The sequence below is a fragment of the Myotis yumanensis genome, unplaced genomic scaffold, assembly GCF_028538775.1.
Source record: "Myotis yumanensis isolate MYYU_CA2020_CCGP unplaced genomic scaffold, mMyoYum1.0.hap1 SCAF_1, whole genome shotgun sequence".
Lineage (NCBI taxonomy): Eukaryota > Metazoa > Chordata > Mammalia > Chiroptera > Vespertilionidae > Myotis > Myotis yumanensis.
Window position 1 is genome coordinate 98,429,121 of NW_027223752.1, and position 19,518 is coordinate 98,448,638.

General features: G+C 42.6%; 1 protein-coding gene and 1 non-coding gene across 7 annotated transcripts in view; one reads left to right on the forward strand and one right to left on the reverse strand.

Moving 5' to 3' along the window:
- The window catches only part of BEND7 (BEN domain containing 7), an 80,177-nt gene extending 61,089 nt beyond the window's left edge, over positions 1–19,088 (forward strand). For 3 of the 6 annotated variants that reach the window (XM_070428304.1, XM_070428324.1, XM_070428318.1), the window contains 3 exons: positions 4,271–4,390; positions 13,239–13,292; positions 16,723–19,088. In XM_070428304.1, coding sequence (XP_070284405.1) covers positions 4,271–4,390; positions 13,239–13,292; positions 16,723–16,784 — 236 coding nt within the window. In that variant the 3' untranslated portion in view covers positions 16,785–19,088. Of the gene's footprint in view, positions 1–4,270; positions 4,391–13,238; positions 13,293–14,938 lie in introns of all 6 variants that reach the window. The other 3 variants (XM_070428308.1, XM_070428313.1, XM_070428315.1) reach the window with 3 other exon arrangements.
- On the reverse strand, positions 5,656–5,783 carry LOC139001391 (small nucleolar RNA SNORA30/SNORA37 family). Its single transcript, XR_011469985.1, has one exon. It is a non-coding gene; the product is annotated as a small nucleolar RNA SNORA30/SNORA37 family (small nucleolar RNA).
- Positions 19,089–19,518: the final 430 nt, after the last annotated feature.

Below are 19,518 nucleotides of genomic sequence, written 5' to 3' on the forward strand. Positions count from 1 at the left end.
TGCTGTGCCTTCAGTGATCTCAGACACAGACACAGACACAGGAGGCAGAGACTTCCTGGCTGTTGTTTTTTATTGAAACTGGATGGGTTTTAACTGAAAAGAGAAAAAACAACCAGAAATGGTTGCCTTTCTAGGAGTGACAGAATACCTGAGCTCAAGATTAGATTGAAAAGATCTATTGGAAGCTCCTCACAGCGTGAGAGAAGCATTCCAGGCTTCCCTCTGGTCCTCCTAAACCCGGTTGTTGACACACGTAGTGGCTGGGAGTCGTTTTGATGTGGGCATAACCCACATCTACTTTGTTCATTTGGAGCCACTACTTTCTAATGGGTGCTAATTTGGACACCTGCATTTCACAATCTAAGGAAAGAGGGGTTGCTATGGAAATTAATTATATAAATGATATTACAAAGGGGGGAGATGTTTATCTGCTAAGACAATGTATTCAGTTCTTTCGGTGCTACACACTTTCATATAAACGAATAGGGTGCTAAATACAAATCAAATGTTTATTGCGTTCTTAGTCAGTACAAAGTACTGTTGTAGGTGCTTTGGGGGTCCAAACTCAATGAAGACCCTGAGGTGTCTATAACCCGGTGTGGGAGATTCAAAAGCAAACCCCACCCCCGAGGTATTGTTCCTTCTGTGTATCTCCCATCCCACATATCATATACCGGGCAGCCTGGGTGATATTTTCCCTGGTCCTTATTCTGCTTCCTAACCATCACTCCTCCTCTACTCAGTTGGGCTGGGCTGGGTCCTTTCCTCTAAGGTTCTTACCACAGCTACATATCTTCCTCGCACTCCCTGTCGTCCTGCCATCTTCGATAACTTCACTGTTCACGTGAAAGGTCCATCTGACCCCCGAGCCAGTAGTATCCAGACCTCATCTACAGTGACGTTCACCTCTACTACATTCACCTCTACTACATTTCAGCCCCACCCGTGAGCACACCTTAGCATCCTCATCCGGAACTGCTCGCTGCCCCACTTACACTCCAGCACCGTACTCCCAATTGCCCTTACTCCACGCCACCTCCTGCCAACCCTGTTGATAATTCCATTCCATGGTCTCTGTAGATTTTTCTAAGTCCGTGAGCCTTTTTCTGGTTTCGCTTCTTTCCCATATTTGCGCAGGAAGGGGAAGTGAGGAAAGTTGAGGTCATTCATTCCAGGTGGCAGCACATCTTCAAGTGCTTTGTATCCCTGTCCTTCTGCCAAGACTAGGCTCTAACCCAAGAGCAGCCTTGCCATCCAGTGGCTCCGCTCCCAAGGAGGAGCTGCAAAGTGCCCTGGGGAAAAACAGCCTGCCCCTGCAGGTTGTTGCCAGCACCACAGGCCTGCTTGGTGCCCTCCATCGTCAGTCTGCTGCTTTCCTACTTCTGTTCTTCTCAAAGGCAATCCCAGACTTTCCCCACACTCTCCATTCCCCTCACCGTACATGCAGGGAGGTCTGGGAGTGATTACTCCAGCCTATAACCACTTCTCAACCTGCCAGTCTTCCCTTCCTCTGGGGGCAGAGGAAGAAGCCCCTCCTGTTCGAGGGCGACCCTCCATTTCTAGCCTCACCGTCCCCTTTTATCGTCCCCTTTTTCCTGGTTCCTGTCTTCCTGAACAACATTGCTGTTTCCGTCAGCCTGCGGACATGCTCAGGTTTCCCGGCCTCAGCCCTCCTCCCCTGGCAGCCCTTCTTCTCTTCCTTCCTCCACTGAACTCCGTTTTTTTAGTGTCCTCTGTGGCCACCCCACCACTCCTTGATGACCTTCAGTGGACACTTTCCAAACCTCCCTTCCTGGCCCTTCCTCTGCACTTACACTGCGGGTCCTCCTCTGTCAGCACCACCCGCTGGCTTTCCAGGACCCCTCCTGGCTCTCCAGACTCTGGCCCATCCTGGGTTCCCTCATGGACTCCTGCGCCTTAATCTCCAGTCAACCATCAGGGTTCTCGCTGGCTCTGTGTTTGGCCCAGCGCTCTGTTCACTCCACAGGCTCTCCCTGGTCAATGTTTTTTCTCTCATTTTAACTACCACTTGTATGTTTGTGCCTGTCAAACTGGTACAGCCTGGACCCTTCCCTGAACTGTAGGCTTCTGTGTAGGGAAGGATACCCAAACTCATCATGTCCCAAACCAAGCCTAATACATCTGCCTCTGCCCTCACAAACCTCTCTTTCTTCTGTAGTTCCCAGGTCATGTGATTGAGCAGAAATGCCTGTTCTATATGCAGTTCTGGTCACCTGTCCATCTTTACTCACGCGGCCCCAACTCAGACGCTGCAGTAGCTTCCTCAAAGGGACCCTCCTCTCACTCCCAGATCCATCTTCCTGCTACCACCCAGCTCCTCCCGCATGACTGGGTGTGGATATTTTCCTTCTTTCAAATTATTTTCTTAGGATAAATTTCTAGGCGTAACATTTCCAATGCAAAGGTGTAAAAGTTTTTTGCCTCTCATTATATATTACCATCTTATTTCCCAAAAGGGTTTTGCCAGCTTATGCCAACAGTGATGTTTGAATATGCCAGGCCCCCACAATTGTATCAATATTAAGTATTAGCTTTTTAACATTACTCTTCTCATTTAGTAGGTATGAAATGTGTTTTGCAATTTGGGGGCTTACATATTTGTTAAACATTTTTCCTAATGTTTTTTCCTAACTACACTTTTCGTTATCTATAGAGTCTTTTGAAATTGCTCTTTTATTTGACTGAGCACTTTATATAGTGGTAGATATTGAACCTTTTCAGTCACATTTAGTGCAATTAGCTTTTCTCATTCTAATGTAATGTTTATTTTCTATTCAATAGAAATTTTATAGTTTTACAGAGTAGTTGAATCTATCAATATTTTCCTTTGTCATTTCTTTTTAAACGAAGCCTTTAAAACATTAAAATGACCAACATTTTAAATATGTATTTATTGATTTCAGAGAGGAAGGGAGAGGGAGAGAGATAGAAACATCAATAATGAGAGAGAATCATTGATCCGCTGCCTTCTGCATGCCCAACACTGAGGGTTGAGCCCGCAAGCCAGGCACATGCCCGACCAGGAATCAAATGGTGACCTCCTAGTTCACAGGTCAACCACTGAGCCATGCCAGCCGGGCCAGATATCTTAAATACCAAGCGGGCAGTGTGCTGTGAGTGCATACTTGGTCGTGACCTACAGAGAGGAGAGCACGTTGGGAAGCGTCAGGAATGACATGCGGAGCAGCAGCGTCCACGCCAGCTCCTGCCTGTACAGTCACACACTGGGCAGGTTAAGATAATGTCTGGCCTCCCTTTTGTCCTGTCCTATGACTCCATAGTTTCTTTTGTGCTTAATAGATAGCTCTTTCCTAGAAGCCAGTAGAATATTGCAAGAGTTGCCTCAATATAGAATTGGAACTTTCATTAAGAGACAACTGCATTCCACCAGCCGGTGTTGCTCAGTAGGTTGAGTTTCGGCCCTTGTGCCAGGAGGTCACAGGCTCGATTCCCCATTATTGATGTTCCTCTCTCATTGGTGTTTCTGTCTCTCTCTACCTCTCCCTCATCTCTCTGAAATCAATAAAAATGTATTAAAAAGAAACAATTATATTCTATTTATTCTGAGAACTGATTGAGTTAGTAGGAATAACCATGAGAACATCATCTTTTTTGTGTAATTTTGCATAAGATTTTGAATTAATTAAAAAGTGAAATATTTTGCCGAAACCGGTTTGGCTCAGTGGATAGAGCGTCGGCCTGCGAACTGAAAGGTCCCAGGTTCGATTCCGGTCAAGGGCATGTACCTGGGTTGCGGGCACATCCCCAGTGGGAGATGTGCAGGAGGCAGCGGATCGATGTTTCTCTCTCATCGATGTTTCTAACTCTCTATCTCTCTCCCTTCCTCTCTGTAAAAAATCAATAAAATATATATTTTTTTTAAAAAGTGAAATATTTTAATACAGTTGTTGAATTTTGTCATGGGGCCAGAGGATCCATAGGAAGCATTTTTCTCTGCTCATAAGACATATATACAGGGACATGGAGCACTTTCCATAAAAACTACTCACTATGCAGAGCTGTTTTCATTTTGAAGCCCAGTACATTTTATAGCGTCAGGGTAAACATTGCCAGGCTCCACCCCCACCACAGGGATGTCATATGGATAGTGAAGCTATCTAGTGCAGAATCCAAGTCTTTTGGCATCTATATATATATAAATATTTTTTCTTCTTGGGATATATTTCTGTTTCGGGTCTGCCTGTTTTATTTGTTGAAGCATTTAACAATATTTCACATTTTCTTTCAGTCTTCACAGAAAAGTACTGTACTGCTAATCATGTGGATAAGCTGCCTGGCCCGAGAGACTGGGTGCAGATTCTACAGGATCAGATTAAACTGGCCAGAAGAAGGTTAAAAAGAGGCTCAGGTATGAATGCGCTGCAGGAAAATAATTGCAGAAGCCCTTTATTGAATTCCCAGGCATTGCACAGTGCCAGCTTTGCTCTCGGGTGCTCCGCCGTCTCATCTTTTGAAGGAGATGCACTACATAAACGTGCTATGGTTTTGTTTTTTAAAGTCTATTCAAATGAGTTTTGAAACTCACCTGAAGATTAAATAGTGAAAATATGTCAGGCCATTCACTTTGAATAGTACAAAGGAAAAAGATTGCTAACCTCATCTGTGGGCTTACATTCTTACGGAGGAAAGTGGGTCTCTGTTGTGATTTGCTTCCACTGCCCATTGATTTTTGTTTGTTTGAATCTGCCTAACTTGATAAAATGTACTGTTTGTTTAAGGTAAAAAAAAAATAACAGTGATCATTCCACCTGGAACACTACATGAGATAGAGATTTTAAGTCAAATATTTATTTATTTAAACTTTTTTTTAAATCTGGGCTTGGTGATTCTGGAATTTCTTCCAGGAAAAGTGAACAGAGGTTGAATTATGACTATTCAGTCATTTGAAGTCTCAGCCTCCCCATTGACAGTCGGCCAGTTTAGCAGTGAAGAGTCCCTTTGAGGTCAGTGTTCTGCTATCACGTAAAAATAATCATCTCAGGAGGTCGCAAACCTCTCTCTCTCTCTCTATTTTTTAATCCTGATCAAACTTCAGTGTCTGCCCTGCTCAGAGCCACCTGTGCTCTGGGGCTCCAGTGTGAGAGTCTGGGAGACAGGCCTGAGGTGCTGACATGTTACAGGCTTGGGTGGCATGGGATCCAGGAGAAAGCAGTACAGTGCATGAGGCTGTGTCACTAACCAACCCTAAAGTATGTGAACTCACAGTGAGCGGCAGTCCCTGTGACCTGCCGGTGGAGCACCGCTGAGGCCTCGGGAGAGCTCCTGGCACAGGCTGGGAAGACCCTGGCAGCCTCACGAGACACAAGGCACCAAGGGACCAAGTGGTTTTCAGTATGAAAACCTTACAGCTCTTTTCTCTGAAAGTCGCTACTAGGACTCTAAAATGTTCAGCTGTAGGGTCACCTATGTAAGCTCTACCTGAGCATCCCCTGACCTGCCTATGATAGAGTTATATCAGCAATTTACAAAGCTCTAGGTCCCAAGGTCATGTGACAGAAAATATGTAGCTTTGGATGACTTTTTTATTAAAAATCTCCCCATCATCTTTTTCTTTTATATTTAATTGATGCTCTTTTTATAAAGAGCAATAGACTACTAGGTGTTTTTTTTTTTCTCTGTGCCATTGAGTGGCAGCTACCACTGGCACAGTCCCAGGAAAAGGGTGCACGCAAGGGTTTTCTTTCAGCACCAGCTACCAAATCCTGGCCCCACTGCCTGGGGAGGACCTGTGAAAGTGCTATGACTACTAATATTTTTAATTGGTAAAATATGTATTATCATATCAGGTAATAAGTCATAATGGGAGAAGATTTGGTTTCGAGTGTTACGGCTGCTCTTTACCAGCTCTGGGCCATAGGCACGTCACCCCATCTTTCTAATCCTCAGTGTCCCTCTCATGAAGTGGACATAAAAATAAAGCCTGCCTCAGAGTTGGGAGGCTCAGACACAAGTTGTACACGAATGTCTTTACAAAGGAAGCTAGTGTATCTTCTCTAAGATTGTCTGCGTCATACATGGCAGTGCCTGGAAGCGGTGGAGGTCGCTGAGAAGTCGTAACCCGTGGCCCCTCGCATCCCAGGTGGGGACCAGCAGCCTGCCGTGCCTGAGCAGCGTTGCTTTACCACTGCTGTCCCAGCGTCATTATTAATAAAGCCCCTTTCACTCTCAAAGGTTCCAGACTTGGATAAATGATCTGGTCATCCTCCCTGGTCTCTCAGTGTTCCCTGCCTTCTTCTCCTTCACTACAACTCCTCACAGAGCATGGTAGAGTGGGAAGAACCGGTCTGAATTCCTAGCTCTGAGCTGCCATTTACAAATTCCTGGGACTTTTGGACAAATCTTTCAACCTCTAGCAGCCCTGCATTCTTCATTTATATAACAAGGCTAATAGCTACCTCAGGGGTGTTTTCAGAGATAGAATTAGACAATGTAAGAATTGCCAGTAACAGAGAACTGACACATAATGACACAAAAAATGTTCGTGACCTTATCTTCCTTCCCGTTGCCAACCAAAAGCAAAACAACTCCTTTATCCTGGCCATTTCTTAAAACCACTACCTTCTCTTTCTCCTCGCATTGTTGGTCAGAATTCTTCCAAATAGATTTGCATCCCTGAGTGGGCTCCCCCATCCCAGTTCACTTTAGAATCCATTGCACTTTGCCCTCTGACCTCGTCTTCTACGTGAGCTCTTGCTGCATTCACATCCCAGTGACCAGATTTGACTCTCTTTATGTTAACACTCTGACAACCTCCATGTTGATTTTCACTCTGTGGAACTTCATCCTTCTTGAAGCTCTCTTCCCTTGGATTCTATGACTTCATTCTCTTTGTTTCTCCTCCACATTTTCTGGCAATGCCTTCAGTCTGCTTCACTGCCTCTCCTTCACCCGTCTCCTAAAGCCAGCATTCCCAAGTTTCTGTCCTTCTTACTTTTCCCATTCTAAATCCTCACTCCTGACTTGAACTGTTCCGTCATCAGTGGCTCTCAGGTGTGCAACCCCAGACATGGCCATGGCCCGAGACCCTAGACTTCATTCTCTGCCTCAGCTAATGAAATCTGGTCTTACCTGCCCCAACTAAATACTTCTCTTAGTTTCCTGTCCCCCGGAGTAAAATCCTCTTCTACCTACCACCCCCTGCCCTCGGTGTGGCAGACAAGGCTCTTCATAGTCAGCCCCAACCCCCTCACCAGCCTCATCTGCAGACTCTTCCTGTTCTGAAATATGCTAGGTTTTCCAACTCACGCTTTCCCTCTGCCTGTCATAGCATCAGGTTCTTCCTCCTGGAGCCTTCATAGGCAGTGCAGCACTTTAGTCTTCTGCCACCGGAGGAGTCACCCACCTGTTTGTTCCAGTGACCATGAGAGTCTCAGGAGCACAGATGGCTTCTGAGTCATGTTTCTGTTCCAAACATTGTGTGGCACAGCGTGGAACCAACAAATGAACCAGCGAATCAATCAGTGGAAAAGAAGGAAAAATAGTCCACAGCAAAAAGTCTTAACTGTTTAGCTCATCTAGTTCCTGTGAGAACCTGGAGAATGTTCTTTCATCAGTTTCTTCCTTGAGGTTCAAATACTTACCCCGAAACCCACAGGGCAGCACCGTCCCTGAGCTCTGTTCTCCGGAACAAGATCCTTAGGGCCCCTTAGGGTATGCCTGGGGCCGCTCACATGGTTGTCCCAGAGTGCCCTTTCTTCCTCCTCCCCAAGCCCTTTCTCTTATTTCCTTCTCTGCACCCCCATCTTCATAGTTCCCTCCTAATTTCCTCTCTTCTCCTTTCCTCCCCCAAAGGTTGAGTCTTGTGTCATGGTGCCTGACCTCACTCAAGGGAGGTTAACTGAGTAACACTATATTCACTGCTGTCAGCAGGGTCTCTTATGCTTTCTTATGCTAAAGGCCTCCAGCCTCAGCCTTGGCCACCTCACAAAGCCTCTTGTATTACTTTTTTTTAAAAAAATATTTTTATTGATCTCAGAGAGAGGAAGGGTGAGGGAGCGATAGAAGCATTGATGAGAGAGAAACATCAATCGGCTAACTCCCGCATGCTCCCCACTGGGAATTGAGCCTGCAACCCCGGCATGTGCCCCATTTGGGAATCGAACTGTGACCTTCTGCTTCATAGGTCGGTGCTCAATCACTGAGCCACACCAGCCAGGCTCTTTGTATTACTTTAGCCCCTTTATATTTCAGGCTCCAGGAAAAGATTGGGGTGGGAAAAAAAATGTTTTACAGTAAATGACAAGTGTTATCAAAGATAATTGCTCAATCATTTTACACAGTAAGTAATGCTTAAGCACTAATACCATATTGAGTGCTGTGTCTCTTCTGTTTTATATCCCAAATCAAATTTCAAGTATGTAGCCTGAGCGGTGTGGTTGCTAGTATTTTTTTTTTTTTTAAATATATTTTATTGATTTTTTACAGAGAGGAAGGGAGAGAGATAGAGAGTTAGAAACATCGATGAGAGAGAAACATCGATCAGCTGCCTCCTGCACATCTCCTACTGGGGATGTGCCCGCAACCCAGGTACATGCCCTTGACCGGAATCGAACCTGGGACCTTTCAGTCTGCAGGCCGACGCTCTATCCACTGAGCCAAACCGGTTTCGGCGCTAGTATTAAGTTGGTCTTGTGTTGCCTAAATCCTGCCTTGGCAATCTTGACTGTTGGGTATGTAAGAACTTCCATTTGTCTATTGATTTACAGGGGATAATTGTTGATCCCCCTAAAAGGGACACTAACTTTAATATTCAGGTTTGAGAGAGATCTGAAGGTGTCATAGTGAAGAGACTTAAATTTAATACTCAGCCCAAAGGAAAGGCAAAGGGCCAAAGTAGCAAGAACCAGCTACCCTTTGGTTCTCCACACACCACCCTAACTGTGCCACCAGCTTCTAGTCTGAGGTGGGCTAGCACAGTCTTCCCCTCAGAATTCACAGAAGCATGCCAGTCCCTTCTTGTCTCACATGGGCTGGTAAGGTAAATGGAAAATGGGAGAAATGCTTGGAGCTCCTTGGGGGCTTGAGGGACAAGAACTGTAAGTCCAGAATGCTGATGTTACTAACCTGGGTGCTGCAGAGGAACCCAGAGAGAGGAAGGAGAGGGCTTTGTGGACAAAACATGTGCCCATGGCTGGAGGTGATTACAAGTCCCTGAAGCACCTGAAACATTGAAGACAGATGGTGGGGAGACTGTCGAGTGTCTGCTGAGTGTATTGAAGAGGCCTCTTCTCAGAGACACAGAAACTGCCTTCCTGGCAGTGGGCCACGTGACTGAAATAGGAAGATCCATTTAAATTCTGTTCCCCCAAACTATATATTTTATACATAAACACACCTTTTTTTCCTATTTCAGATGCTAAGACAAATTATTATGAGTTCTGGTCTCTATTCCCTTCCCCGCTTCCCCCCAACAAACACACATGCACACGGTAGGGACTTTTTTCCCCATTCCTGTTTCTCTGTCCCACAAACAGACTGACCAGTGAACACATTTCTCAACCACATGACACAGGCTCATTTCCACACGCCCATGCCTGCTTCTACAGAATGGGTCCCAAACCGTAGACTGCTCCCAGCCCTTCCCTTCCGGGGGAGCCTTGCACGTGCCCAGAACATTGTGTGGCCTGCTCCATAGTTCTCATCATATTTGATTTTGGACATTTTCATTTTGACCACTAGGTTTAGATTATCTGCCTAAATATTGGGGATCAGCACCTTGGCACTTTTCTGCCTCTCTAGCAGGTTCTGTTAGCATCCAAAAAGTGGAAGGTGCCACCTGGCTGGGTGGCTCAGTTGGTTGGGGCATCATCCTGTTCACCTAAAGATTGCTGGTTTGATTCCTAGTCAGGGCACATACCCAGATTTCAAGTTCAATCCCTGATCGGGGTGTATGGGAGGCAACCAACTGATGTTTGTCTCCTCCTCCTCTCTTCCTCTCTCCCTTCCTCTCTCTCTAAAATCAATTTAAAAAAAAAAAAAAAAAAAGCATATCCTCAGGTGAGGATTTTAAAAAAAAATGTGGAAGGTGTCTACAGAATCCAACCCCGTCACACAGACCAGACCAGCACATCAGCAGTGACCTGCCAAATAGGTTTTGTCTCCCCATTTTTTCCACATCCTCTGACACTTCATTCTCCTCAAGCAGCACAAAGGTGGGACCCCAGCAAATTGGAACTAGAGCCATTGTCATACTGATAGGAACTCAGAGGCTTCTCAAAAATATTACTTGCTCTCCTGCTTTTTGTCTTCATTATTTTTGGTCCAAATGATAATCCAAACAGTGTCTCATAGATATTCCACAATTTTAACCTTTTTTTTTTTTTATCATATTTGGCTCAATTCCTGGAATTAGATACAGACTCCACCTGGGCAAGCTAATCAGCTCACTGTTTAAGAAAGCTCGCACTGCCCTAGCCAGTGTTCTCAGTGGTTAGACCATCAGCCGGCACAGAAAAGGGTCGGGTTCAATTTCTGGTCAAGGGCACGTACCTGGGTTGCAGGTTCCATCCTCGGCCTTGATCAGGGAGCATGAGAGAGGCAACCAATGTCTCTCCCACATCGGTATTTCTCCCTCTCTCTCTTTTTCCCCTTCTTCCTCCCTCCTTTCCACTCACTCTAAAAATCAATGGGAAAAATATCCTTGGGTGGGGCTTAACAAAGAGAAGGAGGTTCGAACTGCCTCTTAAAAAAGTGCCCCATACAGATCTGAAGGGTTGTTATATGAATCCAAACAGAAATTCATTTGGGGCTCTCATCACATGTAATAATTTTTTTCTATAACTGGAATGATTCCTTTCCTGGTGTGGTTTTTTATCATTTTCATTAGATTATTTCCTCTGAGCTGAAATTGCAATTTTGTGTGTGTGTTAGCTCTACAAGTAAAACTGTCACTGCTATTAAATTTTCATTGGACTTTCTCAATCTTTTCCAAATTTTACAATTTGTCACCAGGAAAGAAAGATGGTGAGGTCATTGTTATTGACAGATATTATAATTAAATTTGAGTAACATAGTCATGTTCCTCCTCCATGACCCTGTGCCCTGTTCATACAGCTGGTATATACCAACTTATACATGTTTTTGTTTACATATATTGTTCTTACTAAAGCACATAATTGCATAGGCCTGCTTTTTAAAAGTGAGGATAACTTAATTACAAAAAGAAGATCAACTTATACCTAGAACTGATTTTTGTTATAACTAAATGAAAAGAAATTGAAATGAAAAGAGGAGAAAGTTACTCAAGTATAAAATGAACTGAAACTTGAAGATTTAAAAATTAGCTCATAGTCATATATGCAATATATATTTGGATGATTAATAGCAAAGAGATTAAGAGTCCAAGCATAAACCTGAGTCAAGTCCTTGGCAGTGTCACTTACTAGCTATGTCACCTTAGGTACATTTCTTGACCTCTCTGTCTCAGTGTCCTCATTTGTTAAAATGGACATAATAACAGACCTGCCTTGAGGGGTTTTTCTAAGGGTTAGATGACTCAGTGTATGTCAAGTGCTCAGTAAATGGAAAGCATCTAATAAATGATGGTGGCTAGCATTGCTATTATTATTATTGCTGGAGAATCTTTTAAATCTTAGACAATGAGTCCAGCCAGTGTTGCTCAATGGTTGAGCATCGACCTATGAACCAGGAGGTCAGAGTTCAATTCCTGGTCAGGGCGTGTAGAAGCCGGCTAATCAATGACTCTCTTTCATCATTGATGTTTCTATCTCTCTCCCTCTCCCTCTTCCTTTCTGAAATCAATAAAAATATACTTTATAAAAAATTTTTAGTCCTAGACAATGAAAGAATTATCATGTAGTTCATCTATCAAATCCAATCAAACTAATTAGAAGAAAATAATATCTTCTAAATATAAAAATAACATGTTTGTTATTTATTTTTTAAATATACAGAATAATTGTAAAACCCCAAAGAACAAAATTTTAAATACTTATAAGCCTTTCATTCAGAGAAACACTACTAATATTTTAATTCGTCCTGTATTTTATCTATAAATCTATATACAAAATTTTATTCTCACCATTTGTCTTATTGCTTGACTTGAATGTTTTTGTTGTTAAATATTCATCTACAACATAATTTTTAGGGGTTTCTACTCTTTTCCAAACAAAATTGGTCTTGACTGGTCTTTCTCTTCTCAGCGTTTTCTCTTTGTGGTGGTTTGGGCGGGTCAGCAGATGGTGGGTCACTGAGTCAGTGTGTCCCAGTCAGAGGACAAGATGGGAGAGAGTGGATTAGAGTGGGAATCTTTGAGCCCTGATTGTGTTTTAAAGCAACAGCAACAAAACACAAGAACATAGGACTAGCTTGCTTCCCAACTGAGCACTACAAGGTGATACAAATGCAGCCCTCATTTGACTAGCCTCACATGCACACAGGCAGGGAACTTCCCACGGGGCCACTAGCCCTGGGACAGGGAGCACTGCTGAAGTTATGCAGACGGCCATGATGAAATGTTTTGACCTGTCCTGTAGCATACTGGGGAGACGGACAAGCCCATCAGTTCTCAGGAGACATATGGGCACCTGTATTTATGTTTAGTGGAAGGTTTTCTGTGACTGAAGGATCTACCTTTGGAAAATTCATAAGGAGATTGAAACATATCAGAGATGAGCAAAGGTTTGCATTTTAAAACAGAAGTGATGGCTCTTTTAAAGAAGTGCTTATTCCTTCTGATTTTCTTTATGACTGAATTGATGCCAACTTAGATTGCCAGCTCCGGGGTCTGAATTTCCAGTAATCTCCAAAGAAAGAGTCATTCTCAAGATTTCCTAAGCCCGCCCCACAGGAATGGTTCTGGAAACGACAAGCAAAAATCTACCACAAGAATTCACTAACTGCATGCATCATATTTCAACAATTCACCCCCAAATCTGGATGGATATTTAAGCCGATGTAAATAAGCGAAAAGCACTGAAATCATCAATGATCGATAGAATAAACCTCATAAGCTATAAAAAATACTTAATACAGGAAAATTGATTTTATTTTATCTTTAAAATATTTTATTTAAATATTGGCACTAAAATCCATAATGTGAGCTGGCTGGAGCTGAAAAGGGAAAAGAAAGGTGAAAACTCCTATGTATAATAGAGATTTAAAATTGTGTGACTGTATTGGTGAAATGGATGTGCTCCCTGAAACTAATGAGATTTGTGTTTTATGTTTGTAACCAGCAGAGGTAGCTGACGGTGATGAAAGACTGGACAGCATCTCTCTGCCACCAACAGGTAAAACACATTTACATTTTCATCACCCACTGGGAAATACAGCAAAGGAAAATATATGCATTGAAAATGTTTTTAACATTAGAGATGCAGATGCTTGAGCAGAATGCTTCTGTAACAGACCCAGACGACAATCAGAGGTGTGCAGTGCCCTGTGGTCAGACATATTTGTCACAGTGAATATGAAAAGCTACATTTTTCTCACAGTTTTATATTCTTAAAAACCTCAGAACAGCAAGTCCTAAGAAATTAGTGTCACAAGATTTTGCCTTCCAAAACCTTTGGACATTAAAACATATTTTAACATGATATGACATTTCTTTTTAGAACAGGGATCACCAGTTTTAAGATGAAATTCATGTCCGTCCTGTCCTCTCCCACCTGCTCCAAAGGGCTTTGAGCGGCGGGCAGTCACAACTCTTCACACAGTGGGCACCTAGTGAATGCTGTGTTTTAACTGAGTGACTGAATACACCAGTGCATCTGGCATGGGTGGCACATTACCAATGTTATAACCAGATCGCCCCAATGCAACATTTCCCTGAAGCGTCTGCTACAATATCAAGCCATAGACATAATTCTGACCACATTATTTAACTCTCAAGTGATATCCTCCTGCCCTGGCCTCCTGCCCCTGCATCAGTTCATCCCCGAGAGCCAGAGGGACAGGTGTCTAATCCACAAGCCATGTGGCAAACAATGTATTCCTCAGTTGGCCTCATGACTCTATTGACTGCCCTCAAAAGAATACATGAAGATTTTTCTGCCCACAAAACCCAGATGCCCAAAAAAATCCTCGTAAGTGAAAAAGCTCAATGCAGTGTTTTCTTCTCTAGATCTGGGCTGGTAAGTTTAAATGGAAATCAGCAAATGTGAATGGAGTAGCTAGTCTGTGTAAGCACTCTACTAGGTCATGTGTTCATTGATAGCACTTACCCTGAGATGACAACCAAGAGTTCACAGGTGTAGGACAGACATATGTCAGAGAACACTGGAGCAACGAGAAAGATCAACCAGGTAAATAATGCAGTGCTTTCTGCCATTGAGTAGCTAATGCAACAGGTCAATGGGCAAATAAAAAAGGACCTTCTTATATCAAGTTTTACCATATAATCATTACATAAAAGGGATTTCTCTTCTTGTTTGGCTATGTTTTCACATTTATGAATTAAGAGAATTGAAATGCATGATCTCTACTGTTCCTTCCCATCTGTCCTCCGAATATCAGAACAACTCAGAATAGCCGAGTGCTTGTCACCCTTGGTCCATCCCAGTAGACTCACCAAGTGCAGCTAAGAATAATGAAACTGTGCAATTCAGGAAGCCCCTTGGAGGAATACCATGCTGCTCTGGTTGTGCTGTCCAGGTTCCTCCCTCTCCAGCCCACTGCCCCAGGGCATTTGCACTGCCCATCCTCACTGTCATCTGACACAATGGGCTTTTAAAAATTACTTTTACTTGAAAACCTTTCCCTTTATGTTTCCGTACCTGAAGATGGAGGCAGAGAGATGTTTCAGATGAGATAATTGAACACAGGATGTAGAACCCCTCATGGAACTGAAAAGAGTTTCAAGGACCCTGAGAGTGAAGGAACGTTAGAGATCATCTAGTCCCATGCCTCCTTTTTATCCAGTCCTTTTATTTTACAGGTAAAACAGCCTGAGGCCCAGAAACACTAAATGACTTTCTCAAGGTCTCACAGCTGTTGATGGCCTCTCGACTCCCAGTCATTACACCGCATAGCTTTCTTACTCCTAAGCCAAAGCCAGCTTTCCTCGGCATGTTTCTTAAAGATCCCAAGAGTTGATGGATGTGCTAATCCCTTCAGGATTCCATCTCACTGTCCCATAGTCTCCACAATTAGAATGTCCATCGTAATTCCCCCAAAGTCCACTGCAGTTTCAAACTCATGGAATTCTTTCTGGAATATTGCCCAGCACTGTGAGGTCATAATGAAGACAGGAGTAGAATGGCCCTATAGCTCTTTTCACTAAACCCTTGACAGAATTTTAACACAAACTACTAAACAGCATGATAAAAAGAAGTACTGTTTATCATTTAGGAAAGGGGAAAAAGAATTCCCAGATTGGTGCCCAAAATTTGTAGTAATGAAATTAAATAATTTTGATTAGAGTAGCCTGTCTCTTGATTGCCACTGAAGTAAAACCCCAGTCTGGTGGCTTCTCTGAATACAAGGCTACTACTAACCTCTCCCTCCTGCGTGCACCCCCAGGAGACCCCACCTTACTTGTACAGGCGCTTCTTCCTGGGATTTGAGGCTCACTGGCCAGACTTCCTTTATCGTGTTTATTTGAGCTGTTAAAGATTTAACAATACTTTTATTAACTTTAGGTCTTTTTTTTCTTCCAAATTCATGTATATTGAGGAGCGTAGAGGAGAGTGTAAATGTATGAATCAGAATCTAACAGGTCAGGGTTATAGTCTGGCAGCCAAATGACATTTGTTTCGATCCATTTCATTTAAGCAAACTTCTGTGTCTAGACTTAACAAAAATGGATAGAGATTTTATTGTGGGAAAACATTTTCCCTCAACCCTGTAAGTGAGCATTTTGGAGCAGCTCCCAGGAATCAGCACTGTGTTAGGTTGTGGCGAACAAACACCCGCCCTCAGAGCCCTGCCCACTGGGACCGGCAGAGGCCAGCCACCTGCAGCCAGGTGTGGAGAGTGCGGCTGATGATGGCAAAAACCTTCCAGGACTTGGGGACAATTTGTGGTGGGGAAAAAGAGCATAGAGAAAGTAAAATTGTAACAGTGCTTTCTAAAATGTGATAAGGAGGCTTCTGAATTTGAAATAGAGTAGTGCAGAGCTCAGTTGGCCCTACCAGTCTTTGTCATCAATTGGCTTTCCTTCACATACGTTTTAAACATTAGTAAAGAAAAGTGTAAGGGAGAAAATGTAAAATTAATTTTACCACCCAGAGACAATCATTATTGGGTATTTTTCCTCCCAGACTTTTCTCTATATTTGATTTAGCCAATGGAGATCAAATATATAAAATTTTGTTTGCTGAGTTGGATTTTTTTTAACCTAATAAGCACTTTTCATTTTAATTGAAAAATTACCATTTTTCATACACGTATGTATTTGAATAGCTGCATGATAATCTGTTTTACAGGTAAATCATATTTTATTTGGCTCTTTTCTGTTACTGGACAACATATGGACATTCTCTAATAGTGATACACATTCAAGGGCTTCCTTGCAAAAATAATCATTACAAATTGCTAATGGCTAACATTGTTTATTTAGCACAACTAAAGTCTTGGCTAAAAATTTGTGATTTAAACATGAAACACAGACACCTCACCCACAACATTCTTCACGTATACAAACTACCTCTAGCCACGTCATAGGAAAGTGTACAACTGCCTTCAGAGCAGTGCCCCCTTCATTTTCTTTCTCTGTTGTAGGTAATATATTTGACACCAGGAGAGAAAACAAGGAAGACACAGAGCCAGATTTCACTGCCTAGACTTTCATTTAGTGACAATGCTCATTAGCATATGCACCTCTTCCCTTTGAATTTCCTCAAAGATCCACATTAGCATTTCAGTGGACTGCAGAGGGTGCGTGTTCTGTGAAGTTTACCTGTCCTGTTTGAATAGTTTTGATGTACTATCTTTGTCAACTGTGATAAGCAAGCCTCCAATTTGGTATAAGACTTTTAAAAATCATTCCTAGAGTTGATTTATCACCCTTGAAGTACAAAATCTGATCCAGTTAGTTCATTGTCCATTAAAAATAAGCAGCTCTCTCTTCCCTGTTTCTGTTCATAACCTCAATGTGAATGTTTGGAGTTTTGAAGCATAGTTATTTTAACACAAATTGCTTAGATGCTATATAAAGGAGAATGGCACTTTCCAGCACTGAAAAGGGAGCAATTGTTAAAATTAATTAGACCTTCATCAGCTTAAAAGATGAAAAAGATGTTTTGGGAGACAGGATAGCCCTGCTCTGTTAGATGAAATCATTTGTGACATCAGTTCCCCCAAAATAACCATTTGTGCAAGGGGCTTGGCCCTCGCAGCCCCGGCTGCCTCAGCCCTCACAGTCCGGCTTCATCCGGATGGTTGTTCTGCTGTTCGGTCTAATTAGCATAATTAGCTGTTTATTATATAGGATAAGGGTAAGTGATATATGAATTTCTTTGAAAGAAAAACCTTTTAGAAGGTGGTATCGACACAGTGACAAAGTAACTCATTGAAAGGTGAGAAACTCAGTAAGCAGTTACCTACTTGATACCTGCCAGCTGTTTTGACAGATGGTTTTAGCCGAGTGAGTGGGTCAGTGTTTTGGCAACCCGCCACACACGTATTCCATTAATGTTACGTATTTTATTTGGTTCCTAGTACACTTACACTCCACTTTATATAAATCCAACAAATGAAAATCTGGATTCATTTTAGAGATATCATGCCACGTGCATATTTGTTTTACAGAAATATTTTCATCTGGATTCCTTTCATAAGATGGTGAATTTAAAATACCATTTTATTTAGAAACACTGCATTTATACCTCATTTATTTTATAAAGCAAATTACCTTGAAATTTTGGCACTTAACCCAAAGGCCAAAACTTGGCTTGAAAGAAATGTGAACTAGAAACACCAAACCCCAGGATGGGGGAGAGGGGAGAATTACTGTGCTACTGTTTAATGCATTTCCCTAGCACTTACTTTATTGAGTCAGAGAGTGTTAGAGCTCAGAGTTATTGTAGATGTCCCTTATTAGTAGGACTAAGGGAGGCAGCTGGGGAGTGAGAGTCATGGTTGCCCAGGGCCAGGTAACCCATCAGTGGCCTGGCCAGGACTGGCATCTAAATGCCTTACTCCCCTGTCCAAGGTACTTGTGCCACATCACACTGAACAGCTAAGCCTGAGTGAGGAGGGAGCTCTGGGATGAATCTGTTTTCCACTGAAGACCAGCTCATTAACCAACAGTGGCAGGAAGCTGGTGCTAGGTGTGGCTTGTGGCATCCATCCAACTGCTAGACAGCTCACCTCATACATGTGTGTCTTTTGTTCATTGTCTTTTTGGAGGTTCAGAGTGGTTGTTTCCATCACACCCTTAGTTAGCCTTTTACATGTGAGGCGAGCTGGTAATCACTCCCCTGAAACCAGCCTCTCTGATCACCAAGTCTGGTGAGATACTGTGAACAGGGCTTTTGTTTTTCTGCAACATATGTTTTCAAACTGGTCTGCTGCCTCTCAGAAGAAAGTATTTCTCAAGGGAATTGAAAAGATTAATTAGTGCCCTTTCAGCTCTATTACAACATGATGACTATGTTGCTAATAGAGGTAGAAACATTCACCTTCCCACTGTGGCATCTGTTAAGTATACACCACGCGCGTTCGGAGCACGTCCTTCCAAGACCGGGCGACAGCATGGAGTGTTCACCCCTGGAGGAGGGTGGGGACTGTTCAACTCACGAGTATGTGCAATGGATCCCCAAATTGGAAATACATATCATATAATTGCAAGAGTGAAATCATATTTTGTAAATTAAAATTGTATTTGTGTTTACTTACTGTGACTACTGTTCAGACTTTATTCAGAAATCCTTTCTATAGGCTTTCTTAGCAAAAGCAAATTATTCCATATCTATGAATAATGTCTCAATCTTCTGTATATATGTTTTATTAATATGTAAATATTTAGATTTTTTTAAATTACTATGTTCTTTAAAAAAGTTCAACACAAGGCTAGTGGTGAGAATGGTGTATGACACTGTGTTGTGATATCAATCCCCAAGACGCTCTTTATGCCCATTCTGGAAGAATACAATAAATTACTTTAATTGAAAGTGCCTGTTTCATGCCTGTGTGCCATTCCTCCCATGATTATGAAGAGGAGTCAATGCTAGTCATTAATTAAAAGGTATTTATTAATATTCTGGTGATCTTGCCCAAGAAGTTTTATCTCCTTGTGAAGGAGATAAATTTTTGAGAATAAACTAAATTGCTACCAGAAAGATTATATTCCAACGTGGCGAGCCACGGGCTCTGCCTGGCAGCCAGATCAATGGCTGCAGCAAGTCCCCCAGTAACACTTAAGCATTAAGCACTGATATGCTTGAAGCCTCATTTTACATGAATTAGGTAGCTTTATAATCTTCCCTTTAAAGGTAAGCCCTGCTTCTATGGAAACAACACATCAGAAGGACAAATCAATCTTCTCTCGTACAAAGTAGCTGTTAAAACATAAAT